The sequence below is a fragment of the Vicugna pacos genome, chromosome 16, assembly GCF_048564905.1.
Source record: "Vicugna pacos chromosome 16, VicPac4, whole genome shotgun sequence".
Taxonomy (NCBI): domain Eukaryota; kingdom Metazoa; phylum Chordata; class Mammalia; order Artiodactyla; family Camelidae; genus Vicugna; species Vicugna pacos.
Window position 1 is genome coordinate 16,283,952 of NC_133002.1, and position 27,679 is coordinate 16,311,630.

The 27,679-nt window shown below is 55.2% G+C and overlaps 1 protein-coding gene, 2 long non-coding RNA genes and 1 pseudogene across 3 annotated transcripts; 2 read left to right on the forward strand and 2 right to left on the reverse strand.

The window, feature by feature from the left end:
* Positions 1-626: 626 nt before the first annotated feature.
* TRPV2 (transient receptor potential cation channel subfamily V member 2) lies at positions 627-16,627 on the reverse strand. The gene is made up of 15 exons (XM_031685909.2): positions 16,229-16,627; positions 14,698-14,934; positions 12,632-12,765; positions 10,991-11,284; positions 10,050-10,348; positions 8,568-8,741; positions 8,042-8,197; positions 7,446-7,541; positions 6,575-6,645; positions 5,944-6,109; positions 4,757-4,823; positions 4,335-4,660; positions 3,332-3,459; positions 2,393-2,472; positions 627-860 (listed from the first exon to the last, which is right to left on the reverse strand). The coding sequence occupies exons 2-15, from the start codon at positions 14,895-14,897 to the stop codon at positions 766-768; spliced, it is 2,286 nt and encodes a 761-aa protein (XP_031541769.2). The 5' UTR covers positions 14,898-14,934; positions 16,229-16,627; the 3' UTR covers positions 627-765.
* LOC140686032 (uncharacterized) lies at positions 7,523-9,918 on the forward strand. Its single transcript, XR_012059457.1, has 2 exons — positions 7,523-7,732; positions 7,863-9,918. It is a non-coding gene; the product is annotated as an uncharacterized lncRNA (long non-coding RNA).
* A 2,789-nt stretch (positions 16,628-19,416) lies between the features above and the next one.
* Positions 19,417-22,818, reverse strand: LOC102531045 (MSL complex subunit 3B-like; annotated as a pseudogene).
* Positions 22,819-25,085: 2,267 nt separating this feature from the next.
* LOC140686035 (uncharacterized) lies at positions 25,086-26,334 on the forward strand. Its single transcript, XR_012059459.1, has 2 exons — positions 25,086-25,202; positions 25,888-26,334. It is a non-coding gene; the product is annotated as an uncharacterized lncRNA (long non-coding RNA).
* Positions 26,335-27,679: the final 1,345 nt, after the last annotated feature.

Genomic DNA, 27,679 nt, shown 5'->3' on the forward strand with positions numbered 1-27,679 from the left:
GAAATCAGCGCAGGATTTTAATGGAGGGAGGAGGATTTCTAAAAAGAGCCACGCCTATAGGAGCCAGACGCACCCGAGGTCCACCGGCCTGCGCGAAGAATTTATGGAAAGTGCCAAGGAGAGCAAGAGGCGTCTGGAAATGCTCGAGCAAAATCATGGAGGGCCGGGGATGCCAGTTGGTACGCCCCAGCCACCCTCGTGTGCGCTGGGAGCCCTTCAAGCCTCCAGAGACAGCGGGCGCTACTGGCAGCGTGTTTCCCTTGTGTCTCAGCAGGGTTGCTCTAGCTTGGAGCGGTGGGAACTGAGCAGGAAGCCAGCCGGGAGAGGAACAGCGTGAGCTAAGTAAGCTCAGGGGCTGGAAGGCTTTGCTTTGAGAGACATCCTGGAGGTGGCTTTAAGAGGTGTCTGGAGGCTGTGGGAGAGGTGGCCGTGCTTGCTGGTGACCACCACCTTGCGTCTGCCGTGACAGCTGGCACAGCACCTCGCCCAACTGCGTGCACCCGGAAGAGGGCAGCCGGGGGAGCGGCAGGTGAGGGTCCCCTGTGCCAGGCGAGGGCCTGAGCAGCCCAGCCCCAGAAAGACGTGTACTGCAGAGACAAGCAGGTGTCAACCCCCAAAGGCCCAGTAACTTTACCCAGTGTTTCCAGGAGAGCTACTCATGAGAAAATATGTGTTTATTTTTGCCACCAAAGTTCCCTGGGGCCCCAGAGCCAGCAGGTGGGGCTGGAAAGGTTCCTGGCTCTGTCCTGCTGGTCTCCTGCTGCATCAGCGGGACTCCAGGGGCTGCAGGGGCATGTGGTCGTCCTCCACGGCACTGTCCTCACTGTGCTGGGAGTTCAGGGCCAGGTTCTTCGTGGTGCCTATAAACGAGATGAAGACCACTGTGGCTTGGCCTTTGGGGTGTGTCCCCAGGAGGCAGTCTCCAGGAAACAGGAGGAGGCCACAGCCATGAAAGCGCATCATGCCCAGTGTACAGCAGGTGAGGAGGCCCCGACAGTCCCGCTCCCCGACTCCCTGCTTCCAGAATATTTCCTGAACCCCCGCCACGTGCCAGTCAGGGGCCTCCTCCCAGGAGCGGAAAGTGTTAACAACCAGAACACCTGGAAAGAGCCAGAGGGAAATGAGAGGTGCTCAGAGGAGAGGGGACCCCCACTCCCAACCCGCGGGGCAGGTGTCGGATTTGGATACCCAAAGGGGTGGAAAGGCACTTCTGACAGAGACAAGTGCCAAGGAAAGAAAGGGGGGCAGGAAAGAAAGGACGCGGGAGCACTGCGGATAGAGGAGCTGCTGTCCCGTGGGGGGGGTGGGGAGGGGGCTGGGCAACAGCTTCCCCCCCACCGTGGGGAGTGGGGCTTCCAGGCAGTGGGAGGCAGTGTCGGCCGTGGGCAGCATGTGGTTTTTGTCTGCATCAGAGGGATTGGAGTGGGATAAGCCTGGAGCTGAAAGACTTGTCTGGAAGTCCGGGTGCAGGCTGAGCAGGGGGCGAGGAGGCGTGGGCTTGCGTACACGGTCCTGGGGGGCAGCCCTGAGGCTGTCCCCGTGGGCATGGGGGATGTCCAGTTAGAGGTTGAGGCAACAGCAGGTATGGGATCAGTGTGGCGTGTTTGGGGCAAGATGAGGGACAAGGGGACTTCCAGAGTCGTGGTGCTGAAGCGATGGGGCAGCAGGACCGGAGGAAGGGAGACAGACAGGTGGGCAGGAAAGCTGTCGGTTGGTGGGGGACCTGGGAGTCTGGGAAGCCCGCAGGCTCTGGTGCAGAGGCCAGAGGAGATCAGGGTGGTGCAGGGGCTGTTGTGGGGAGGGGGCCAGGGCCACGGGCACAGCAAGGGGAGTCTTGGAAAGGGCGTGAGAAAGGAGAGGAGGGCCAGCTGGGGACACGGCTTGGGAGCTACTGAAGACTCCAGAGAAGGCCCCCTGTGCAGAGCTGTCCTGGGAACAGGCCTCTGCAGAGGAGGAGGGAGTCAGTCTGTGAGGGAGGCAGCGGGGGCGGGGGCAGGAGGGGCCAGAGCCCCCTAGAGTGGAGAGGGCTCAGGGGGGCACCTGTGCTGTAGCTGGGGATGGTCTCCCTGACTTGCCCCTCTGCTGGCTCTGCCCAGGCCTGGCACTCGCTGAGAACCCACTGAATGGGCAAAGGATGCAGCAGATTGGAACCTGGGCGGGCCGGGGATGGGGAGGAGGTGGGAGAGGAGGGAGCACCAGGAGCCAGTTTGCCCAGGTGACCGTGGAGAGATGGGGTGGGGGGACTGGGGGATGCACCAGTTCAAAGGGGCAAACCCTTTACATGAGCGGAGCTGGGAAGTGGTCACGGAGGTTCCGCCCGACTCTCCATGCCAAGCGCACGCACACTCGCACGCACGAACACACACACACACACACACACAGAGCTACCCACCAGGACCGCCTGCCCCCGAGGGCTCTTCACACACTGTAGGCAGCGTCTGCTCCCAGGCAGCCCAGTTCACTTCCTCCACTCTGAGGGTGACAGGGCAGTTGTGAGGCTCCAGGAAGCTGAGGGTGCAGCCTGCTGTGCCCGGGAGAGGGGTGGCTCCCTCCAGGGCACGGACTCTGGACCGTGAGGAGGACAGGCTTTTTCTGACCATCTCTGCAGGACCCCGGGCTATTCACCGGCCCGCCTGAGCCCTGACCTTGTAGCTCTCAGACTGCTCCCAGGTCAGGGGCCCACGAAGAGGAAGAAGCATCTTTGCCCTCAGGCTGTTCACAGCCACCTGGGTTGCCCCTAGCACCCAGAGTTCAGATCAACTGGGTCTTTGTCTTCCTCAGTTCTGGGGCCCTTCCTAAGGCCCGCCCCCCTTGCTTAGCTGCTCTCTCCTGAAAGTGTGTTTCTGGCTGTGCCTTTGTCACAGGTCCCCTCTCCCCTGGGAGGGTCTGCTCTCCATGGAAGGGTTGCAGCCCCGTGGTGAGGATGGGGGAGCTGAAAAGGCCAGGCAGACCAGCCGGGGCAAGGTCAGCATGCTCCAGCCAAGGACCTGCCTGGATTCTTGGCCTCCTAACTGTACCCTGTTTCAGGCCAGAAGAAGTAGGTCAGGGACCACCAGGGAGAGACTTCAGTTCAAGTCTGTGGGACAGGAAGATGCCTGGATAGGCAGAGTGACAGGCACTGGGGCCCTGAGCCTATGAGACGCAGCCTCACTGACCTCGTTGGGTCAGGACGGAGTCCCCTGGTGCTCCTAGGCCCTGCCTTTCCCACCAGACCTGGCTCCCAGCTGCTGTCCCCTGGATTTCAGGAGAATCAGGCTGGCCTGCACTCTGGGCAGGCTCCAGGGATCCCCAGGTCAACAAGGTCCCCAGGCCGCGCCCCCCACACACTCACCTGAAGCACCAGCGCTCATCAGGGCTACCGTCCGGCCTGGTGCCGACTGTCAGCCTCACACCTGCCTGCTGCTTCCGCCTCCTGCACCACCAGTACCCATTCTCCATCTCCAGGACAGAGATGGCTTTCTGGGGACAAAGGAGGTGTCAGATACAGCGGCCAGCCCTTTACAGTGTAACTCAAAAGTCAGCTAAGGGGGTGGATTTGAGCCTCCTGTCCTGCAGCCCTCTGCACTGCTTCCACACTTAGACTGAGGCTAACGTGTCTCGGGCTGTGGCTGGGAAGTCAGCACGCAATGAGCGCCCTACAGTTGCAGTTGCTCAGTTACAGGTTCTAGAATTCCACACCACCAGGTACAGAAGTTCACTTGTGCCTGCCACTGGCCCGCAAGTGAGTCAGGTGGGATGCAGAGCCTGGCTGGAAAGGACACGGACACCTGGATGAGGGGCTTGTGCAAGGTCAAGAGTGAATTGGTAACACAGTCGCAGCCCCCTGGGCGAGGCTCTCCCCACACCCACTGCCTGACCCACCGCCGCCCTCTTGCTCTCATAGGTGGTTGTCACGTCAGCTCCCCGCTGCTGGAGCCTCTGGTGCCCCAGGTCCTCCAGCTGGGCCAGCCCCTGGACCTTGCACCCTGCCTGTCCCACCCACCATGCCGACCCCACTTAACACGTGATGAACACAGAAGGCAGCTACACGAGGGTGGGATCTTGTTCTCTGCCCTGAGTTTAGAGCCTAGAACTGTGCCTAGCCCTGCAGTAGGCGCTCAGAAACACTTAATACTAATGATGGCAAGCACCTACTGTGTGCCACTGAGCACCTACGTGCTGGGCACCACCCTGTGGGTTTTAGATCCCTGAGCTTATTTCAACCTCGCATCCACCCTATGAAGGGGGGAATGGACGAGGGGAACCCCGACGAGGGCCTGGAACTCAGCTGGGTCCTGCACACTCCTCCCCGGGTCCAAAACGTGGTGGGGGGTCTGGGGGGCCTCCCTGGGCACCTGCAGCTTCCAGATGCTCCAGCTGTCAGTGGCCACGCTGTTGACGGTCTCGCTCATGAGAGCAATGAGCATGTTGAGCAGCAGGACGTAGGTGAGCAGCACGTAGGCCAGCAGCAGCAGCAGCACCACCCCGCGGAAGCGCAGCTGCTCCTGGAAGGCCAGCTCGCCCATGCCGATGGTGAACTTGAACAGCTCCAGGGAGGCGTCCAGGACGCCCTTGTACGGGGCCGTGCTGCCCTCCTTATCTTCCTTTCCCGCCGCCTCCGTGGCGTTGGAGCCTACAGGAACCCCGGGGTCCTGGGCCTCCTGGCTCAGGCTCACCAGCGCTGCGGGAGGGAGGCAGGGGGTCCTCAGCCTGGGGAGACCGGTGGGTGGCCTCAGGGGTTCGCAAGGGGTGGGTGGGGCTGGAGGGGGGCCTTTACCTACAGCGAAGCCAAAAAGGAAGACTAGGTAGACCAGAAGGAAGCGAAGCAGGTCCCGCAGGATGACCTAGAATACACGAGCCCCAGGTGGGTGGCTGAGTCACAGGGCAGGACCCAGACCCCTGCCTCAGCCGCAAGCGTGGGTTCCCATGTGCACACCACACACACGTGTGCATACATGGGGTCCTGTGGAGCCACACTGAGAGAAGATGAGCATTTATTCATTCAACAGACGTTTAGGAAGTGGGTGCTGTGAATGGGCCAGGCCCTGTTCTAAGTGTCGAGAACACACAGTTCTGTTCATGAACAAAACAGATGCTTCCTCTCCCTCGCTCTCCCAGCCTCCTTGCTCCATCACCAAGTCCACCTCGCTCGTCCTGGCTCCTGGCCGTGGCCTCTGCTGTTCCCTTTGCCCAGAAAGCTTCTTCCCTGAGTCTGGGGAGGCTGAATCATTCTTTCAGATCTCAACACCACCTCTGCAGAGAGGTCTTCCAGAGCATCCAACCTAAAGCACCCTCTGCCCCAGTCATTACCCGTCACACTGCTTTATGTATTTCCTTCACAGAATTCAGCATTCTGTAGCATTCTACATTTTTGTTTCCTCTGCTAGAACGTTAGCTTCAGGAGAGTGAATTCAGCATTCTACAACATTCTCACCTGTTTTCTTAGTGTTTTTGTTTCCTCTGCTAGAACATTAGCTTCAGGAGAGAGAAGACGCATCTGTTTTGTTCATGAACAGATGTGTATGTTCTCGACACTTAGGGCCTGGCCCATTCACAGCACCCACTTCTTGGACGTTTGTGGAATGAATAAATGATTGCAGACACATCCAGGTGCCCGGATGTCCCAGGGCACAGGCACACAGGTGAGCTTAGGTGCACAGTCCCTGCTCCTTCCGCATGCAGGAATGCACCTGCTGCCGTGTGGACACTTGCAGACACACGCCTGTGCACGTTTGCTCACCCGTGGGGAGCGCATACCCTGAGAGCTGACACGTGCATGCTCACCCTCGTGCTTAGATTTAGCGCATGTCTGGGCGCGCAGGGCACAGGCAGACACCTCTTGACCCCCTCTGCCCCACTCAGCTGTGGGGGAAGGGGCCTGCCTGCTGAGGCCAAAAGAAGGCCCCCCGGCGTGCGGCTCCTGCCCTGCCCGGTCTGGCTGCCCCAGGCCACCCTGCCTGTCACCTTCTGGATCATGACGCTGTAGATGCCCGTGTGCTGCATGCCGCGCGTGTAGTACAGCAGGTTCAGCCAGCCCAGCACCAGAGAGGACACGAGCAGGGGCAGGTACCACTCGACGGCCAGGAAACACAGCCCCTGGGACAGCACGGCCAGCAGTGCCTGGACCAGGCTGTGGGGGCGGGGCAGGGTCAGCCCGCAGCCTCCCCTGGCCAGCACCCACCCCCACGGCCTCCCCCACCACAGGCTGAGAGGTGAGAAGTCCTCCCCCTGCCTGGGACGGGACCGAGCAGGTCCTGACCTCCATCCTGGACAAGGCATTTAACCCTGTGGGCCTCCGTCCCCTCCCCTGTACAGTGGGTGTAACAGGAGTAACACCAGACTCGAGAGCCCCGGCGAGGATTCAGCGTAAAGGGCTCAGGCTCCGAGGGCACAGGGCGAGGGCTCCGTCAGTGTCACTGTCGCAATCGCGACCTACACGGACCAGACTGGACAGCAACCCCGACTCCTGATCCCAGTCCCCACCCCTGGAGCTGCCTGGCCCAGGGTCCTCGCTTCTAAAGCCGCCTGGTGCTGTCGGCCACGTGGCCTCTCCCAGGCCTGGGGCAGGGCAGGAGGAGCGAGGCGCCCCACGTACAAGAGGATTTCAAAGTAGCTGTCCATGAACGAGGTCCAGATGAACAGACGGCGCCTCCAGAAGTACCAGAGCTGCGGGGAGAGGGGACGCGTGTGAGGGCTGCTCCCCAGGCCACGACGCAGCCCCTTTGCCCCCAGGGCCCAGCCAGCGCTCTGTTCCCCGGCTGCCTGCCTGTCTGCTGCCTGTCTGCAGACTCCTGTGGGAGTCTGGCCGGGACCACCTCTGGGGCTCAGGCAGCGGCTTTGACTTGGGGATGCTCGTGAGTTCTGTTGATAGCTGAGAAAGCTTTGAACCCTGTTTCCAGGAAGTGCACAGACACCCAGACAAGGCCAGAGGCCTCTGCTCCCTGCGGACCCAGGTGAAGGATTCACACACCCCAAATGGGGATGGGGAGGGGGGCTCCTCTCCCTCCCCCTTCCTCGGCCTTCCAGGGGCCACCCAGTACTCCAGCCAACCTGGCCCTGGTGCCTAATTCCTGCCCACTCTCAGAGTCTCAGTGCCATGGCCCCGCCTGCCTCCTACCAGCTGGCAGCACCTTTACCTGAAGAGGCCCTGGGGGGCGGGCTGGGCTGAGCGCCTCCCACCCCCACCCTTCTGTGCTCCCCAAGTGAGGGTCAGGGGCTTCCAGCTCCACCCCCAGGGGAGCAGAGCCGGCACTGCCAAGGAAGCATAGGGGACACTCGCTGCCCCAGGGGCACCCAGCCCAGAAGGCAAGGCCAGGACCCACTGCCCTCAGCTGCCCTTAAGCTGTCTTCACAGTACCAGCCCGGGGATTCAGCCTCCCATCGGTGAAGGGACTGTCGGGAGGAACTCTGAGGCTCCCTGTGGCAGAATTTCAGGTTTGGGGTGGGGGAGCGGGAGGAGCGCTCACCTGGCCCATGAGGATGTAGGCGCCCCCGAGCAGGACCAGGATGTGGCCCAGCAGCAGCATGGAGTTCCCAGCAGTCACCACCAGGGGGAGGGAGTCCTGGTTGAAGAGACACTCGGGTAGGGCCTGTGGTCCGCCCCCAGCAGCTCCCCGCTGACAGCTCAGCTCAGGGCCCATTTCTGAGCTCGAGCTGTGGCGAGGCCCCGCAGCAGCAGAGCGAACACGGCTCCGGATCCAGACTGTCTGTGTTCAGATCCGATCGCCACTGCTCACGGCCTGTGTGACCCTGAGTAAGTTACTAACCTCCGTACCTCCCGCCCCTCAACTGTAAACTGGGGATAACGGTTCATCTCAGAGGGTGGCTGTGAGCATTAGCTGCGTAATTAACACACGTCAGTCACTCAGAACACGTCCTCACAGGTGGTGTGCACTCAGTGCTGCTGTTGTCGTCGTTACTGCCGTGGCGCCGGCTTCCCTACCGTGACCAGCTGCAAGAGCATGGACAGACCACCCTAGCGGCCAGGCCTCCGTGTCATCATCTGCAGGATGGGGTGGTGATCCCTGCCCCACCCACCCAATGTCCCCCTCCCCGGCCTTGCCTTCCCCAGGGCGGGCTGGTGGTAGGTGACGGCAGTGAAGACGGACACGTAGGTCAGGTAGCACAGGAAGTTGAAGAGGAACCTGGGGACGAGCAGATTCCACTTGGCCTGCAGCAGTTTGTTCAGCGGCTCCAAAACCACCATTCGGTGCCGGTGCTAGGGCGGGAAGGGGAGCCAGAGGCACGTTCAGTCTGTGTTGGGGCACAGGGCTGCAGGGCGAGGATGGGGAGCCCCGAATGACCCCCCTCCACTAGCCTCCACCCCACCCTTATGGCTACGGAGTGACCGAGAGCCTCTCCCTCCAGTCTGGAGCCGAGTGCTGGTCAACAGAGGCCCCCAGTGGTCGCCGCCAGGACCCTCATCCCCGTTTCGGGTGGGGACTGGTGTGCGGAGTGAGTGTGTGGCCAGAGGCCGGGTCAGGACCGGCAGCCACACCCACCCCGCACAGTTACAGGGCTGGGGTGGTCCAGACCCTGCCGAGAGTTCGGCCAGCCTCCTGCACATGCTCCCACCCCAGCGGGCTCACCGGGCTCCTGCAGTGAAAGGCGATGATCTCCAGCACTGAGTTCTCCTCCGAGCTGTCCACAGAGGCCAGGTCATACAGCGACACCCGGACAGGCCCGTAGCACCACTCCGTGAACTTGCGGGAAAGGAACTGGCTTGGCCCCAAGAACTCCCGCTGCAGGATGTGTCTGAAAATCTGCAGGGCGAGCACGTGAGCCTGGCCTGCATGGCCACCTCCCAGCCCTAACCTGGAGGCTGGGAAACACGTGGTATCCTGCAGACACGTGCACACGCCCCACACCCACGGGTCCTGGTGTGTATGAATCTTATACAACCACACTCATGCAGCCACCTGTAGACACTCCCACCCACCCACCTATGCCCAGGCCTGCCAGCCAGCCTGCCTCTTCCTCCTCCACTCCTGCCCCGAGGCATCTTTTCCTGGACCCTCACGTGGCAGAGGGACCCTCGGTCCAATGTCCTTAAGGCCCCTTGAGATCAGAGGTTACCAGCTACACGTGTGTGTGCACTTCTGTGGCCAGAGTCTAGAGCTTTCAACAGACTAGAAAGCATCCATAGCCGGAAGATGTGAAGCAGCAATTAGATTTTACAAATGAGGAATGGTGGGGAGGGAAGAGCTGGACAGGGGACCAACTTCCATAGGTCACATAGCTGTGCTTCCAGACGCTAATGGACCTTGGAGGGCGGAGTAAAATAGTCACACTCCCACGTATGTTTATTTTTATCTCTTGTCTTAACCTTCAAGGACGCCTGTGCTCTAAGCATTGGGCCTTGTGTCACCTGGGCTGGCTATAAACCCACGAAGCTCCCCTGGTAATAAGAATCAGACAACTGGAAAGCCGTTTGGAAAGAAAAGTAGAGCTGGATCATGATACCAAAATAACTTCCAGATAAATCAAAGTTTTAGGCATCGGAAAGGAAACTGCAAAACAAAAATCTGCAGGAATATATGGACGTGGAATATATACAGACATACACAAGGTTTTAAAACCTTGTAGAAGGAATTAAGCAGCAGCAAAACCCAGGAACCCTAAAGGAATAGATAACTATACTTGGATACATAAAAGTGTAAGAATTCTGTGTAGCAAAAAAATGCCAAAAACTTAATTTTACCCTTGAACTGGGAGAAAAGTTTGCAACTTTATTTTGTTTGTTTATAGTAAAGTGCTGATATGTTCATTATCAAGAACACTTAGCAATACGAAGAAAATCTAACAGCAAAGAATATGATAAGACTGTTTCAGAATCAAGAAACCCAAACGACTTAAAAAAACTCTGTTTTCTGCTTTATAATGTAATATGTTCAGCAGCTCCATTATAATTTATCAATAAATGTACACATATGAGACGTACATGTTGTAAGTGTTCTTCTAGCAGGAGAGTTACACCGAAAAGTGGGGAGACCCTTGGTCTAGATACCACCCCAGGCTCCTTCTGCCGAAATCCTGCTGCTTCCTGGAAAGGGGGCGGGGCAGCCGCTTACCTCGATTTTGCCCTCCTTGGCGGCCAGCTTCAGGGGCGTGAGGCCCTGCAGGTTGGGGATGTCCTCCAGCCGCACCGTCGGGCAGAGGCGGGCCCCAGCCTGGAGGAGCTGGTCGTACATGCGCGTCACCAGCGCGCTGTTCTCGGCCGAGTTGTCTGCGATCATCACCAAGGCGTGCAGGACCGTGTTGCCCAGCGAGTCGGCGGCCTGCAGGCTGGCGGGCTGGTGCGGGTTCTCCAGGAGGTAGGTCACCACGTCCCATTGCTTGGTGCACGCGGCCAGAGAGAGGGGCAGCTCGCCTGGGGGCCGAGGGGGCATCTTGGGACTCGGGCCTCCCAGCTTACACCTGCCTACTTCTCGAGCTCCCTGGACCCAAGGCCGGCCTCCTCGAGGGGGGTGGGGTCCCCAAGGAGAGGGTGCTGCACTGCCTGGGGGCCTGGCCGCATCCGGGCCTGCGCCTGCGCAGTGAGCGGAGAGGCGCGCGGGCCACGCTCTTGCAGGCGCCGGGGTGCAGGCGGCTCCGCGCGGCTCTGACCCAGGGGAGAGGGCCCCAGAGCTCTTTCCCCTCGAGGGGAGCAGGCCGGGGGCCCGCCGACGAGGGTTCCCAACCCGCGCCTCCTCTTTCCTTCGCCGGGGCCAGGCCCACTGCCGCCGCACAGACGCCCCTTGGGAGCCCGCCTGGCCCAGTCTCGCCGAGGCCAGCCCCGGCCGCCCACCCCGGCCGCCCACCGCGGCCCTGTCCCAGCGCGTGCGCGCCGAGCGTCCTCGGCCGGGCAAGGGTGAGGCACCTCTGAAGACACACCGCTGTTGCGGACGGCCCGGAGGCGAGCCCCGGGGTCGCACAGGTCTGGGTCTGAGGACCCGCGCGGCCACACGTTACCCCTGTGACCCGGGCCAGGCCTCCCCCTCTGCCGCTCGATTCGGCCAGGAAGGCCCCTCACCGAAGTAGAAGCAGGTCTCGGGGCTCTTCTTCTGGAAGAACCGGCCGCATGCCCGGGCGTGCACGTCCGCCCCGTTCTCCACCAGCAGCCTCACGCACGGCAGGCTCCTCTTCTCGATGGCGATGTGCAGGGCGCTGTGGCCTCGGTAGTACTCGTCCGTGCACTGGGCGTTGACCAGAGGCCGCGGGTTGCCGGAGTCCCGGTCGATCTGCAGCAGCGGCTGGATGCAGGCGTTGGCGCCGCCCCGGAGGTTCAGCACGGCCTTCATCAGGCAAGTCTTCCCCGTGGAGCCCTCTGTGAGAGGAGGGAGGGCAAGGGGCACTGCGCCACCGGCCTTAACAGTCAGCCCAGTTCCAAAGCTCCCCTCGGCTGGTGGGACCCTAGCCATGCTGCAGGGTCTTATGGCCAACAGGTATTCAAATACCAACGGGTATGACTACCGTGTCTGCTCTAGAAATTAAGTTTCTAAGACAGAATTCATCAGGTGTGCGACGTTGTCTAGACAAAAACACTTGGAACAGTATTTGCTAAGTGGCCCTACCACCAAATGGCTGTCTCCTCCTGGCAAATCACTTGCCCCTCTCTCTCTCTTTTCTTTTTGTTTTTAATTAAAAACAAATTGTTTAATGGAGGTACTAGGGATTAAACCCAGGACTTTGTACATGCTAAGCTTGTGCTCCAACACTGAGCTATTACCCTCCCCCTTTTAAAATAATTTTTTTAAACTTGGCCTCTCTTAACCTCAGTTCGCCTCACTGTAAAATGGGACTATCCCAGGGTGCTTGTAAAGATCCCATGGAATTATATACACAATTCTTAGCACACAGAGGGCCTGGCACACCGTGTTGAGGCCAAAAACTACAAACAACCCAAATGGCCATCAATAAGGAGTTAGTTAACTAAATTTTGGTAAATGGACACAATGGGAAACTCTGCAAGTTGTTCAAGTGATGAGTGGGAGGCCCATGTACTGAAATGGAGCGTGTTCCAAGATGTAGTAACGGAGGGGAGCGCATTACAAAACAGTGCACAGGACACAACGCCATTTCTGTAAACAGACACCTCATGTATTTCAACAGTTTGAAAAGAGGTACCCCAAACCATTATCAAGGACCAGGATGATGGACTGTTTTCACCTTGAACTTTATGCATTTCATTACTATTTAAATCTTCTAGAATACACAAATGTTATTTTTCTAATCAGCCCAAACAATAAGGAGATTTAGATTTTGGGCAAAGGGTGCTCTGAGACGGACGAAGTGTATGATAGTGTAGAACACACTACGTGGAATATAGGATATTCTGTGTTCTATAGAATATCTCAGCAATACTGTTATTGGGGGAAAAAAAAAAGCGAGAGTGAGAGAGAGGGGATGTGTTGAGGAAGGCCCTGAATATCCAATATCCTGAAGTGGGCAAGGCCGGCCGGGAGCCAGTGAGATGTGCAGAGGAGGGAGTGGCCGTCCTCTCTGCTGGCAGGGCCCCTGCAGGCATTCGGGGGGCAGGAGGGCTGCTAGGAACGCTACCCGGCCCCCCACCGCCCCCAGCTCCTGATCATGGTCAGACCCACCCAGGCAGCTGGTCTCAGGCCAGCCGCCAGGGGACAGCCGGCAGGGGCTCTGGCCCACGCAGCAGGCCTACCTGTGTACTCTGAGTCCGTGAGGTACTTGCTGGTCCGGCGCAGGTACTCTGGTAGCCCAGCCAGCTCCTCGGGGAACCCCCGAGCCACCACGCTGAAGAGCCGGTCACGGTCAAAGCGGCTGGGGTCAGGCTGGCTATGGGGAGGTGGTTAGCGACAGGAGAGCCCTGGACCCCCAGGGAGCCCCCTCCCCAGAGGGCCCCTTCAGGGGTCCCTGTGAGCACCGTGCGCCCCCTGGGCCCCAGAGCCCCTTGGGAGGCTTCTGAGGGCCTCTGCCCTCCCAGGCAGACCAAGGAGACACCGAATGCTCAGAGTCCCCGGAGGAAGGGGCCTGTCCGGCGCCCCCAGGCGTCACCGCTGTCCCCAGCACCGGTGCCTAGCGCGCACCGGGTTCCCTGATGATCTCGCATCAGGCCGCGGTCCCCCGGGGTCGCTCAGCACAGGAACTCGTCCTGGCTCCTGAGCTGGGGTTGGGGGCAGGGCGGGCTGCAGGGGGTGCTCACGGACTGTTGAGGGGACTTGGCCGCTGGCCTCCACCGGGGAATCAAGAAAAGCCCCTGGCTCGCCCTCTCAGAAACCATCTCTGGATGAAGAGTGGACTGTCTGTCCGTTTCATCCTCACTTCTGCCCTGGGTTAGGAATCTGTTTCTCCATCAGATAAACTAGGAGATAGTGTAACTTTCCCAAAGTCACATGGTGCAGAACTCAGGGTGGCTGTTCAGCCGACCCCAGACCCTGACTCCTAGCTCCAGAGAGACTCCAGACTGGGCAGCCAGACGTTCCTCAGAGCAACGGGGCCCAGCACGGAAACCAGATGCTCACAGAATTTTACTGAGAAGCCACACTTCCGGGAGAGGCCCGGGAGGGGCTTGTAGCTGGTCTCAACCTGGCAGTGTCTGTGACAGGGAGGGGGAGGAGCATGGGGCACCCCTCCTCGTTGTCACTACCCACGGAGGCCAGGTCCCCCCTGGGGCTCCTGGCACCAACTGACATAAAGGGACAAACAAAGGGGGACCCTCAGGTCTGCCATGGAACGGATCCACCAAGGAAGGGAAGGGGATGATGAGCAGGGAGACTGGGGGGTCAGTGATGTTTAAGCCATGATCGTGTGACTGACAGATGAGGAAGCTGTAAGTCTGCCCGGCCTGGCCAGACACACCGTCATCGTCCCGCAGCCCACGTGACCACAGCATGCCCAAGAGGGCTCTGCGCTGACTCGGGAGCCCTGCGGGCAGTCCAGCGGCGGGAAGTGGCTATTTGGACAAAGCGCTTCCTGTCACAGGGTGGGCCTGGGATAGGGAAGCCTAACAGGGGCACAGATTGAAGCACCAAAGGGGCCTGTTCTGCCTTGGGCAGGCGACCCAGCTCCCAGAAGCCTCGAAAGCATCCTCTCCTGCCCTGGTCTGACTCTGACCTCAGTCCTCCAGCACGAACACAACAGGGGGCTCTGGGCTGGGAGCCCAAGGCTAGGGGCCAAGCCCCAGGCATGAGGAGGGAGGGAGGGAGGGGCGTCCCTGGCAGAATCCAGCCTCGTATGGGGTGTGGGGGGCAGATGCCAGGGCTGGACGTGACACTCCTGGTGAGAGTGGGCTCCCACAGTCTGACTTAGTAGACATCACAGGAAAGTTGAAGTGAAGACAGCTCCACGCAGAAGCCCATGGTCTTCAGTTCCCAGAGTCCATGTCCCCTGGGCAGTGTGTTCAGCCTTGGAGCCGAGCCCGGGAGCACCCAGGACATTTCCAGATGTCCTTACTCTCTTGGGTTGGAATGTGGATCTTGCTACCACCCACCAAGGGACTGTAACTTGGGGAGGCGGTGGGGGCACAAATGAGGACACGCCAGGGTCAGCTGAGTACTTGGAGCTACCTAGAGGAACACAACCCCAGAAAATAGAAGACCAAGAACGGGGAAGGTTCTAGAAAAAGTAACCCCAGAGAGCAGAGCAGAGTTCAGCCCGTGGGGCCCAGGAACCATCAGAGCCAGACCCAGGACTCTGCAGGCTGCAGGGAAGGGGCACTGGGGCCGGGCTGGAGGAGTCCCTGGCTCCCCCCACCAACTGCTGCCTCACCTGGCACTTGCCCCCTTTCTGAAGTTGAGGTTCACTTTGATCTGAGGGGAGTAGTTCCGGTCCTCTCCCTGGAACGGTGACTCCATGGGGGGTGGCCCCGCCCCACCGCCCAGCTGTCCTTTGTCCACCTGAGCCCCATCTTCTTGGCCTCCATCTGAAGTCTCGAGTCTGAAAGTGGGAGGGCTGGAGGGCGAGGTCATCCTAGGGGAGGAGGCTGCTCCTTCCTGGCTGGAAACTCTGTGGGGACAGAGATGTCAGAGGCACCTCTGTACCCTAGCTGGAGTCTGACCAGAGAGGTCTAGGAGCCGGGTACAAGTAGGACCCCCCCACCGTGGGAGCTCACCCACCAGGAGGGGAGAGGGGAGCCAGAGGTGGGAGGCCCATGTCGGAGGAACAGGGACCGTAACTGTCCCTAACAGTCCCTCTGGGACTTCCTGATCTCTGCTAGGCCACAGCTGCTGGTCTGAAACATTTGTGTTAACAGCACAACCCTTTCTCTACACAACATCTTGCCCAGTGGCCAATATTCACATCAGATAAAAACGCAGTGTCACGTGGGGGCAGGACACTGGACCTTACACCACCTAGGGGGAGTGCTCTGGGGGAAACGTAGGAAAACCATTGGTTTTCCAAAGCCCCTGTTTTGCTGCAGGCACTACTAGGGCTCAGAAAGGGGAAGTGACTTTCCCGAAGTCCCAAGCCGTGGGCAGAGCCTGGTCTAAACCAGCTACCAGGATGTTCCTCTTCAGTTGTCAAAATCTTGCAGGGCTCATCTATATTTTCAGTCATGGAATGCCCCCTCTCTGGCCCATAGGATCTCTAGGGGCTTCAGAGCCGCAGGGAGACCCCTCGCCATGCCCAGACTTCCCCTGACCAGCACCCCACCGGCCAGCTCTGGGAGCTCAGCTCACAGCACCATCTCACCCTCACAGGAGAGCAGAAACCACAGCAGCCGCCATCACATGGCCAGGGCAGCGCCCCAGTGTCGGGAGGGGAAGCCCCTGGACTCCCCCAGGGGGTAGGCAGCTAAGAGGAAAGAATCCAAGATAGGTGGGGGGGGGGGCAGACAGAGGGGTGGGATAAGGGGGCAGGGAGCAGAGCAGACCCTGGGGGTGGGAAGAGGGGGTGGGAGTGGCAGGGTGAGGTGGTGGTCAGGCCTGGGCCCTCTTCCTGCAGCTGCAGCTCGGGGACCGGGTGGGGCAACTTCCCACAGAAGCAGGGGAGGCCGGAGCCTGCCGACTGCCTCATCATGCCGTTTTGACCCAGCATCTTTCTGCCTACTCCGGGGCGTCCTTCCCGGGTCACACGCCAGTGAGCTTGGCTGATGTCCCCAGCCGCTCCCCATCCTGCCTCCCAGCCCACCGCTTCCAAGCCCTGGCTGCCAACAGCTGTCTGCCCAGACCCTGCCCCCTCCTGGGCCCCTGTCTCTCATGGCCCGGGAGGAAGGGTGGGGCGGCCCAGGTGCAGGGAGCCTTCAGCGTCAGGCTTGAAGACCCGGCCCGCTCGGACGCCCTCATCGCCCCTGACTCACCGGCTCCGCGGAGGCAGCGCGCGGCGCGTCCCGGGCGGCAGGGGCTGCGGCGGAAGTGCGGCCGGGCGGGGCGCGGGCAGGCTCGGAGCTCCCCGAGCGAGCAGGGTCCCTCGGGGTTCTGCACGCTCAGCCCACCCGGCCTGGCCACCGCAGGATCAGCTCTCCCGCGGCAGGACCCGCTGGCCGCGAGACTGACCATCCGAACATCGGGCCACACCCTCTCTGGGGAGGCACGCCCCGCCCCCACCCCCACTGACTGTCACCGAGGCCCCTGCTAGGGGGGCAATCAGAGGCACCCCTCGGGGGCGGGGCCCTGACCCGAGGGGAGCTAGCGTGGCGTGGCGGGTGGAGAGGGGACTCTTCCCACTGCACTGACATCCACCCCTCCCCTTCCCCTCCACTTGCCTCCCAGCGGCCATGTGGCTCAGACTAGGAGCTGGTTGACCCGTCACGGGGCCGGGAGAGCTGATTGGATGTCCGCGGGAGAGGAGAGACTTGGTACCTGCCCCTGGAAATGAACCCCACCCGCCGACCTCCTGGGGCCGCCCCCTAGCCCCCCAGCCAGGGGCCCTGACGGCCCAGGCTTTCCCTGAGCTAAAGGCACTTCCAGCACCAGCCAGCAGGGGCCGACAGGGAGGCGGGCTCATGCTTCTGAAATTGGTCCTCCCTCCCCTGCCCTGAGTTCAGACTCAGCGTTTGGGACCTGGGGACACAGTCACCAACCAAGTAGTCCTAGGACGTCTCCCTCTCTCTCACTCCTAAAATCCAGCCCATCAGGAGCCCCACCCCCACCTCCAAACCTACCAATTTGTCTCTATCCCTGCCTGGTCCAAGCCACTGTCATCTCTGCCCAGGGGAGACCACAGCTACCTCCAAGCTAGTCTCCCTGCTTCACTCTGGCTGCCCCCGCCCCAGTCCATTCTCTTCACGGCAACAAGAGTGATCTTTCAAAAATGAAAACCAGATCACCTCATTAACCCCTGCCTCCGACCAGTGACTTTCTTGGCATTTAGAATAAAATGCAAACTGTGTATCAGCCCCGCGGGGCCTGGATGCCCTTCTCCATCCTCCATTTTCATCTCTCACTGCAACCTTGTCATGCCCACTACACTGCAGACCTGTGCTGTCCAATATAAGGTCATTGGCCACAGTGGCTATTTAAATTTAAATCGATTATAATAAAAATAAACATTCAGTTCTACAGTCACATTTGCCACATTTCAAATGCTCATAGTCACATGTGGTTAGTGGCTACCACATTGGACCACACAGATATAGAACTTTTCCATCATAGCAGAGAATACTATTGGACAGCCCAGCACTAGACGTTCTGAACACATTTCAATCTCCGACATTGCATGTTCTCTTCCATTGCCTCCAAGCCTTTGCACAAGCTGTTGCATCTATCAGGAACACACACACACACACACACACACACACACTGTCCTTGCTTTAGCCAATTCCTACCCATCCATCACCTCTCTGTTTCAGGTTTTTTTTTGGGGGGGAGGGTAATTAGGTTTATTTATTTTTAGAGGAGGTACTGGGGATTGAACCCAGGACCTCCTGCATGCTAAGCATGTTCTCTACCACTTGAGCTATACCCTCTTTGTTTAAACATCACTTCCTCTTGGAGTAACCTTTCCTAGACCCTGGACTGGGCTGGGGGATCCCCGCTCTGTGTTCCATGACACTTTGTGTTTCTCTGATCATACCTAACTCTTCATTATTGCTAACGTTTATTTCATTGTCTGGCTTCATCTTTAACAGTAACGAATGCCTACTGAGCAGTCACTAGGTACCAGACGCCGTGCTAAGTGCTTTCCATGTAACTCGCAGAGCAACCTTATTTCACAGATGAGGGAACTGCAGCTGGGAAAGGCAGGACATCCTGTTCAAGGCCACGTGGCTGGAAGGTGACAAAGCAAGGATTCAAATCCAGAGCCACAACCTATCCACCATGCTCTCCAAGAGGCAAGATCTTGCTCTTTTTGCTGGATCCTCAGCACCCAGGACAGTGTCCAGCCCCCAACTGATGCTCAAGAAGGCTTTGAATTATAATCCTAATGCAGAGGGCATTACTTTGCTTTGGGGGAAAAATTAAAGAGTGAGTGGAGACCCTCAAGTTGTTTAGAGGCAATACCACATCAGGTGACAATGGCAAATGGGCAGACAACCCTAACTGCAAATGAAGTTTATTAAAAGTTCTCAGATGATCAGTCATCAGGAAACTGCAAATCAAAACCCACAGTGAGAGAGCACCTGGCACCCACTAGGATAGCTATAATTAAAAAGACGTAATAATAAGTGTTGGTGAGAATATGGAGAAGTGAGAACCCTTCTACACCACTGGTGGGTTATAACATGGTGCAGTCACTTTGGAAAACAGTCTGGCTGAGCCTCAAAAAAATTAAACATAAAGTTACCATGTGACTCAGCAATTCCACTCAAAAGAAATGGAAACATATGTCCACACAAGTACTTGTACACAAATGTTTACAGCAGCATTATTTATAATAGCCAAGTGGAATCCACCCAAATGTCCATCAGCTGGTGAATGGATAAATAAAATATAGTCTCTCTGTACAATGAAATATTATCCAGCCACAAAAAGGAATGGAATAGTGATACAGGCTACAACATGAATGAACTTGAAAAACCTAGGCTAAGTGAAAGATGCCAGTCACAAAAGACTTCATATGGCATGGTTTAATTTATATGAAATGTCCAGGAGTCTCTGCAGAGACAGAAAGTAGGTAAGTGGTTACCAAGGGCAATGGGATTTAGGAGGTAATTGGGAGCCAAAAGCCACAGGGCTCCTTTTAGGGGTGATGACAGTGTTCTAAATTTGATTGTGATGATGGTTGTCAATATGCCAAAGACCACTGAATTGTACACTTTAAATTGGCAAACTGTGTGTGAATTTTACCTTAAAAAAAAAAGGGCTCCAAGCAGAGGATGCTTGTGTTTTTAGTCGGAAATGAATCAAGCAAAGAAACAAAACTGTCAATCCCAATGCCATTGGACTCGTATTTCAAAAAGCTTCATGCAGTCCTGTCTCCATGCAAGGAAAATCTCCCCCACGCAGGCTTTTTTTTTTTAAATTTCCAATAAGATGGGCAATGACTTATTTAGAGCATCAAAAATAACATTTTACAGAAAGGGAACCATAACACTACACAACCAAGTATAGCTGTAAAATCTCAAACATTCAGGCACTGCTTTATTTAATTCATCAAAAACAAAGTTTTAAGGAAAAGGAACTGTAACAAGCAAATGTATAGCTGCAAATTTTTCCCCCATCAATATTAATTCCCTCTAAAATATTCTGGGACTACTTTGTGGTTTCCAAGCAAAACTAAAATTTGTTGGACAGTTGCTCAGCCTCATCATAAGAATGAAAACAGTTTGCAGAACAATTTTGTTTAATGCTAACAAATAACTAAAAAATGTGGTTATCTCTAACAAATAACTCCATCATCTACTGGAACAGCCTAGCCTGTGCATTGTCATGAACATTTCACTGTGAACACAGCTGCTCTCGTCCTGCCATCACAGATGACATGTACCGTGGCAGAGGTCAAATGTCGGAAGCTGTTCAGGCACCTAAGAAGTCATTCTCAACAGAAAGAACTACAGTAGGTGAGCAATTCAAATAAAAGGGTCTGCCTCTGCCAGAGCCCCCACCCCCACCCCGAGAGTGGGCGTTGCATCCACTCTGTAAAGAAGGCCCGCCAGCTCCCTAGTTCTTCACCGGGAACTTAGAAGGCACAGCTAGATAGAAAAGCTGTTCTTTCAGAACCCTCAGCCATCAAAACCCTACTAAACCGCCCTGGGGTTGTTCGAGCCGTAGTGCGCCTCACAGGCGGCCACGTAGGCAGACTCTGGGAAGAAGTCATCGTGATATTCTGTTAAGAAGCTCAGAAAGAGAGCAAAGTGCTTCAGCGAAGCCTTCAGATTCTTCTCAGAAAAGGACATCTTTCCAAGGATTTCTGGAAGTTTCACGAACAATCGCAGCAAGTGTTGAGCCCCATAAATGTAGGATGGTGGAGGTGGCCGGCCACCTGGGGGGTAACTGTCGGGTACCAGTTTCCAGGAGAGGGCCTCGTTTATTTCATTAGTTCCTCTGCCTCCGAAGCCAGCAAACGCGGTACTCGCTTCCCGGCTAGGGTTCGGGGAACGGGCGAGGACGACCTGCTGCGCGCAGGGGTCTTCTCCCGCGGGCGCAGAAGCAGGCGGGCGAGCTGGCGGACGCGCCCTGCCGCCGGCGCTGGGGCTGAGCCAGGCGCCGCTCCCGCGCCCGGGCGGCCTGCCGCACCCGGCAGGGTGGCGCGTGCACCGCCTCGGAGGCTGCAGGGCTTCCGGCTCGGCTTCGCGCCTTCCGGGGGTAGCTGGCTCACCTGCGGCTGGCCGGCCTTCTGTGGCCTGTGGCGTGGAAGGGCTCAGCAAAGGCGGGCTTGGAGAGAGCTCCTCCTGCTTCCTGTGAGTGTTGGTGGCGCTTTCCTTACCCGGAAGAAAAAAACTGGGTGAAGTCACCTTTTTATACTGAACTTGTTCGTATGGGTCTAGCAAAACCAGTGGAAGAGTGTAATCAAAGGTTATTCTTAATCCATCCGCCATCTCCTTACAAAGGTCAGCGCTCTTCTCTGCTGGGATGTAATGGACGTTCGTGCTGGCGTGCGGCCCGGCGTGGCAGTGGCGAGGCCTCTCCCTGGCTGTAAAGGCCGCGTGGACAGCGAAACGCTTCACGTAGATTCCAGAATCGTTATGACGTTGGTCTGGCACGGGAGCGTCACTAACCGTCTCCTCCCGTTGACGTGGTAGCAGCCATCCTCCAGCTGCCGCTTCAGGACTGCAGGGATTGCGACGGTTGCCGTTCTTCCTTGCATGCGCCTTTCTGCGCGCAGCTCTGGCTCTTCCTGCACTTCAGGATCACTCTCTTCACTTATTTCTCCATCCTTTTCTCCACCACTGTCATCCTCTTCTTCAGCGGGGAGGCTTTTTTTTAAAACATTTTTTATTGATTTATAATCATTTTACAATGTTGGGTCAAATTCCAGTGTTCAGCACAATTTTTCAGTCATTCATGGACATATACACACTCATTGTCACATTTTTTTCTCTGTGATTTATCATAACATTTTGTGTATATTTCCCTGTGCTATACAGTGTAATCTTGTTTATCTATTCTACAATTTTGAAATCCAAGTCTATCCCTTCCCACCCTCTACCCCCCTGGTAACCACAAGTCTGTATTCTCTGTCCATGAGTCTTTAGATTCCACATATGAGCGATCTCATATGGTATTTTTCTTTCTCTTTCTGGCTTACTTCACTTAGAATGACATTCTCTAGGAGCATCCATGTTGCTGCAAATGGCATTATGTTGTCGGTTTTTATGGCTGAGTAGTATTCCATTGTATAAATATACCACCTCTTCTTTATCCAGTCACCTATTGATGGACATTTAGGCTGTTTCCATGTTTTGGCTATTGTAAATAGTGCTGCTACGAACATTGGAGTGCAGGTGTCATCCTGAAGTAGATTTCCTTCTGGATACAAGCCCAGGAGTGGGATTTCTGGGTCATATGGTAAGTCTATTCCTAGTCTTTTGAGGAATCTCCACACTGTTTTCCATAGTGGCTGCACCAAACTGCATTCCCACCAGCAGTGTAGGAGGGTTCCCCTTTCTCCACAGCCTCTCCAGCATTTGTCATTTTTGGATTTCTGAATGACGGCCATTCTGACTGGTGTGAGGTGATACCTCACTGTAGTTTTGATTTGCATTTCTCTGATAATTAGTGATATTGAGCATTTTTTCATGTGCTATTTGATCATTTGTATGTCTTCCTTGGAGAATTGCTTGTTTAGGTCTTCTGCCCATTTTTGGATTGGGTTTATTTTTTTCTTATTGAGTCGTATGAGCTGCTTATATATTTTGGAGATCAAGCCTTTGTCGGTTTCACTTGCAAAAATTTTCTCCCATTCCGTAGGTTTTCTTCTTGTTTTATTTCTGGTTTCCTTTGCTCTGCAGAAGCTTGTAAGTTTCATTAGGTCCCATTTGTTTATTCTTTCTTTTATTGCTTCTAGGAGAACATTTTTGAAGTGTATGTCAGATAATGTTTTGCCTATGTTTTCCTCTAGGAGGTTTATTGTATCTTGTCTTATGTTTAAGTCTTTAATCCATTTTGAGTTGATTTTTGTATACGGTGTAAGGGTGTGTTCTAGCTTCATTGTTTTACATGCTGCTGTCCAGTTTTCCTAACACCATTTGCTGAAGAGACTATTCCATTGTATATTCTTGCCTCCTTTGTCGAAGATTAGTTGACCAAAGGGGGAGGCTTTTTAAGACAGAGTCTACGCCAGGCGGCCGGCAGCGCTTCCTTTCTTCGTGTGCTTCTCAGGCGAGCTACAGCTTTTCTTGCCAGTTTATGCTGTCGTCTCCGATTTTCATCGCTGTCACGAAGCACGTGGTCTTCAGCTGCCCATCCATCCCAGCTGCTGTGCCACCCGTTAAAATGGGTCACATATTCCGGGATCTTTCTGCCTTTTTCGTCTTCCCCAGAAATGACACCAACAACCTGGGTCGGTCGGTCAGGGGAGCCCGCGCGGCGCTAGGGGGCGCAGCGTGAAGAGAGATTTGACCCCAACGCGGAGGCCGGGAGCGAGCGGCCCCGTTGGACGCTCGGCCCTGGGTGCCCTCGCTCGCAAACCGACGCCGCGGCCCTAGCCTCGCGGCACTGCGGCCCCCTCCCCAAGCAGTGCTGAGGCTCCATATTTCCATTTCGCTTCGCACTTAGTAACGTTTCATAAAGGCATTTTTTTCTGCTTAAATTTATCTTCAGAACCAATTTTGATGAAAACAAGATAGAGGCCCAAAAAATGTGCAGCAGAGATGTCCTTTGGAGAAAACCAAGTGTCAGGGGTGGGAAGGCAACTTCCTATTCGATGTGTATCATTTGTACTGTTTGAATTTTTTTTACCACTAGCTTAAAAAAAAACCCCACCAAATATGACATCCCTTGCAGAGTTAAAAATCCAACTCAGCTGTGTGCAAGACATGTCCAGTCTGTGCATAATTAATGTAAATTCTAACAAGAGGTGGGAGAGAGGGGTTCAGAGTCCAGAAAATGTGAACTGCTCTGGCCTTGGGGGAAGTTGGGGGAAGCGAGTGGACAAGCCAGAGCCTGCACCTTTGCTTCTCCCAAAACTTGGTCCAGAGCCTGGGCTGGGCCATATTTACTGGCCAGGTGCAGCCTCTCTGAGCAGCTTTGTGTCTGAGACTGACAGAGAAGAAACAGAAATAAGCCAGCTTTGTGGGGAGGGTATAGCTCAGCGGTGGAGTGCAGTGCTTAGCATGCACCAGGTCCTGGGCTCTTACTGGGACAGAAAAATACTAGCTGAGGTGGCTTTGACCCTTAGAGGCCACTGAGGCCAAGAGTAACTCCTGCAGGAGAAGGGGACCAAAGTCCTGCTGGCACAGGTGGATCCTACCTGGCCTGGGAGAGTTCTAACTGTTAGGGAACATGAGCTGCCCCTTCCCACACCACCTCTTCACCCCAGAGGCCACTGGTCAGCCAGGCAAGGATATGGAGCCTTTCTCCCAGGATCCAGAATAGCCAGAGCCAGGCACCTGGCCAAATCTGAAAGCCCAGCCTCAAGTCCATAGCCTCTGGGGAATTTTCCCAAATTTGGGCTGAAGCTGGGCCCATCCTCAACAGTCCCTCTGTTGTCTAATGAATATCTAATGGATGTCTGATTTTACAACTGAAAAGACCGGAAGAGAAGGATATTCTGTCATCTGGGAGGCAAGAATAGAGAAATGAAAGGGGGATGGGGAGGCAGAGTAGAGAACAGATGGGGCAGAGAGGAAGCGCTGGTCAAGACCACTAAGAGACACAGCCTGAGGCCAGAGATCCAGACAGGCAGGCCAGGACCAGTTACAGCGACAGGAGGAAGACCAGACGCAGGCAGAGTGAGCCTGGCCCAAGGAAGCATCGGCAAGACCCGGAATGCGTTGGCGGTTTGAACCAAAGAACCAATGATGCAGCATTGCAGAGCGATGGATGCGCATCAGGAGACACCTGCACCCCAGTGTTCACAGCAGCACTATTTACAATAGCCAAGACATGGAAACAGCCTAAATGTCCACCGACAGATGACTGGATAAAGAAGATGTGGTATGTTTATACAGTGGAATACTATTCAGCCATAAAACGACAATATAACGCCATTTGCAGCAACATGGATGTCCCTGGAGAATGTCATTCTAAGTGAGGTAAGCCAGAAAGGGAAAGAAAAATACCATATGAGATCGCTCATATGTGGAATTAAAAAAAATTAAAAATAAAAAAAATACAAAACAGAAACAGACTCATAAACATAGAATACAAACTTGCGGTTGCCAAGGGGGCAGAGGGTGGGAAGGGATAGACTGGGAGTTCAAAATTTGTAGATACTGACAGGCATATGTAGAACAGATAAACAAGATTATACGGTATAGCACAGGGAAATATATACAAGATCTTGTAGCTCACAGCGGAAAAAAATATGGCAATGAATATATGTATGTTCATGTATAACTGAAAAATTGTGCTCTACACTGGAAATTGACACAACATTGTAAACTGACTATAACTCAATAAAAAAAAGTTAAAAAAAAAAGGGACCCAGCCGGAAATGCAAAGGACCTGCCTCTACGCCTCAGCCCCGCCCCACCCGGGACTCCTCCCCTCCGCGCCTCAGCCCCGCCCCGCCCATACTCCGCCCCATAGCACCTCAGCCACGCCCACACTATTAAAACTCTCCCCGCCGCGCCTCAGCCACGCCTACATCCGGGACTCCTCCCCCGCGTTCCTCAGCGTCGCTCCCAAACACTACGCGCGCGCCCTGCGCCCTCCGTCCAGGCGAGGCCTCGCCCCTTTTCCCGACTTCCCACAGGGGCCAGGGGTGTGCGGTCCGGCTGGGATTCCCAGGTAAGGAGGGTGGGAGCGCGGCAGAGCCTCCGCGTGACGCCCCACTGCCCTCCCAGTCAGCGCGGGGCAGTGGGGCGTCAGGGTTGGGGCCCCTGTTCCTCCGCGGAGCGGGCGCGCGGGCGGGGTGCTCCGGGGGTGGGACACAAGTGGAACCCGCCCCGGTTTGCCGGGCCCCGGGCTCAGCTGGAAGCGCGCTAGAGCTGGGGCTTCGCAGGCATTTTCTTTTTTAATCCTGGCCTCCACCGTGGGAGGTAGGTCCACTGGGGTCTCCCTTTCAGAGAAGGGGAGGTGGAGTCACTGGCTTGCTCCAGTTATAGCACAGGTTGCAGGTGATGCGGTGGAGTTTGAACCCAGGCGGTTAGCTCCCCCTTTGCATTCCCATCTCTTTCTCTCTTTTTTAAAGTTAGGTTTGGGGGGAGGGTGTAGCTCAGTGGTGGAGCGCGTGCTTAGCATGCATGAGGTCCTGGATTCAATCCCCTGTACCTCGGTTAAAATAAATAAACAAACCTAATTACTTCCCCCCAAATTAAAAAAAAAGTCATGCTTATTACAGTATAATTTACGCCCTTTAAATGTTTAACTGGCTTTGTATTTTTTAAATTGAAGTATAGTTGATTTTTTTACAATGTTCCCGACGTACAGCAAACTGATTCAGTTATATTCTTTTTATATTTTTTCATTACAGGTTATTACAAGATACTGAATATATTTCTCTGTGTTATGCAGTAGGTCCTTGTTGTTTATCTATTTTATATATAGTAGTGTGTATCTGTTAATCCCAAGCTCCTAGTTTATCCCTCACCCTCTTTCTCCTTTGGTAACCATAAGTTTGTTTTCTATGTCTGTGAGTCTATTTCTGTTTTGTAAATAAGCTCATTTGTACTATTTTTTTAGATTATACATAGAAGTGATATCATATGATATTTGTGTTTCTCTATCTGACTTACTTCACTTAGTATGATAATCTGTAGTTTCCTCCATGTTGCTGCAAATGGCATTATTTTATTCTTTTTTATGGCTGAGTAGTATTCCATTGTGTAAATATACCACATCTTCTATATCAAGTTATCTGCCAGTGGACATTTAGGTTGCTTCCATGTCTTGGCTGTTGTAAATAGAGCTTCTATGAACACTGGGGTGCGTGTATCTTTTCAAATTACCATTTTCGTCTTTTCCAGATGTATGTCCAGGAGAGGGATTGCTGGATTTTTTAAAAATGAATTTACACCCTTTTTAAGCCAACAGTTCAAAGAATTTTGACAAAAATATATGTGTGTGACCAGCACAGTTATCAAGATAGAGAACATTTTCATCACCCCAAAATGTGCTGATTTCTGGTAGCTTCTGTCCTCGTAGCCTTGCCGTTTCCAGAATGTCCTGTGAATGGAATCACGCAGTACGTGGCATCCTGGCTTCCTTTGAGGTCCCACATATCTTGCTTTTGCTGCAGTTCCCCTTGGCATTGTCTGACCCACCTCCCAGGCCCCAGACTTTGGGGAATGTTTGTTGTCACTGCCTGGGGTTTGTACAAGCCTGGAAAAGGAAGGATGTTTTAGAGTCATTTTAGCTACTACACTAGGTAGCTTATAAACAGCAGAACTTTATTTCTCATAGTTCTGGAAGCTGGGAGTCCAAGTTAGGGCCAAGTCGCCTACTGGTGAGGGCTTCTTCCTGACTCCTGGCCAGGGCCTTCTCCCTGTGTCCTCACCTAATGGAAGGGGCAACATGGCTCTGGGTCTCTTAGGTAAGAGCACTGATGTCATTCATGAGGGCTCCATCCTCCTGAAATAAGGACTTGCCAAAGCCCCACTTCCTAATATAGTCATGTTTCAACCTACGAGTTTTGGGGGGAAGGACAGACCATAACAGAGGAGATGACAAGTTGATTCAAGAACCAGAAACAGGAGTTCAGAACAAGAGTTTAGGACATTTCAGAAATGCCAAACACATTTAGACTTTATTGTGTAAGTAGTGGAGAGTGACCTAGATTTGAATGTTAGACCCTTGCTCAGAGCCCTGGGGTGCCCTGGGGCAGCTGCCTCATTGCTAGGAAACCTGTCTCAGAAGAGGTTTGTTGGCCCCTCCAGACCTAGGTGTCCAGGCCCAGCACCACCTGACAATAGCACTTAGGTCCAGAAAGTTGGAGTGAGAACAGGAAAATGTATGCATCCAAATTTCCTTTGTTTCTCTGCATTGTCCCCTTTGGTCCCAGTTCCATTTTTTCTGTTTCTTGGGAGGATCTCTGCCTTTCATGGTAGAGGCTTTCCTCAAATGTCTGGCACCAAAAAGCCAGCTTCGTGGATGGGGCTTTCCTGAGCATCCCCCAAGGGTGATGTTGTGATACCCACAGGTTAGCACGCAGGTTTCTACTTCATCAGCAGGGTCTCCTCTGTGCTTGGGTCCCTAGGGCACTAGTTCTCAGCTTCTGTACTGAGTTTCGAGTGGTCCAGCCACTGTCCATGGCACAAACGCTGTTG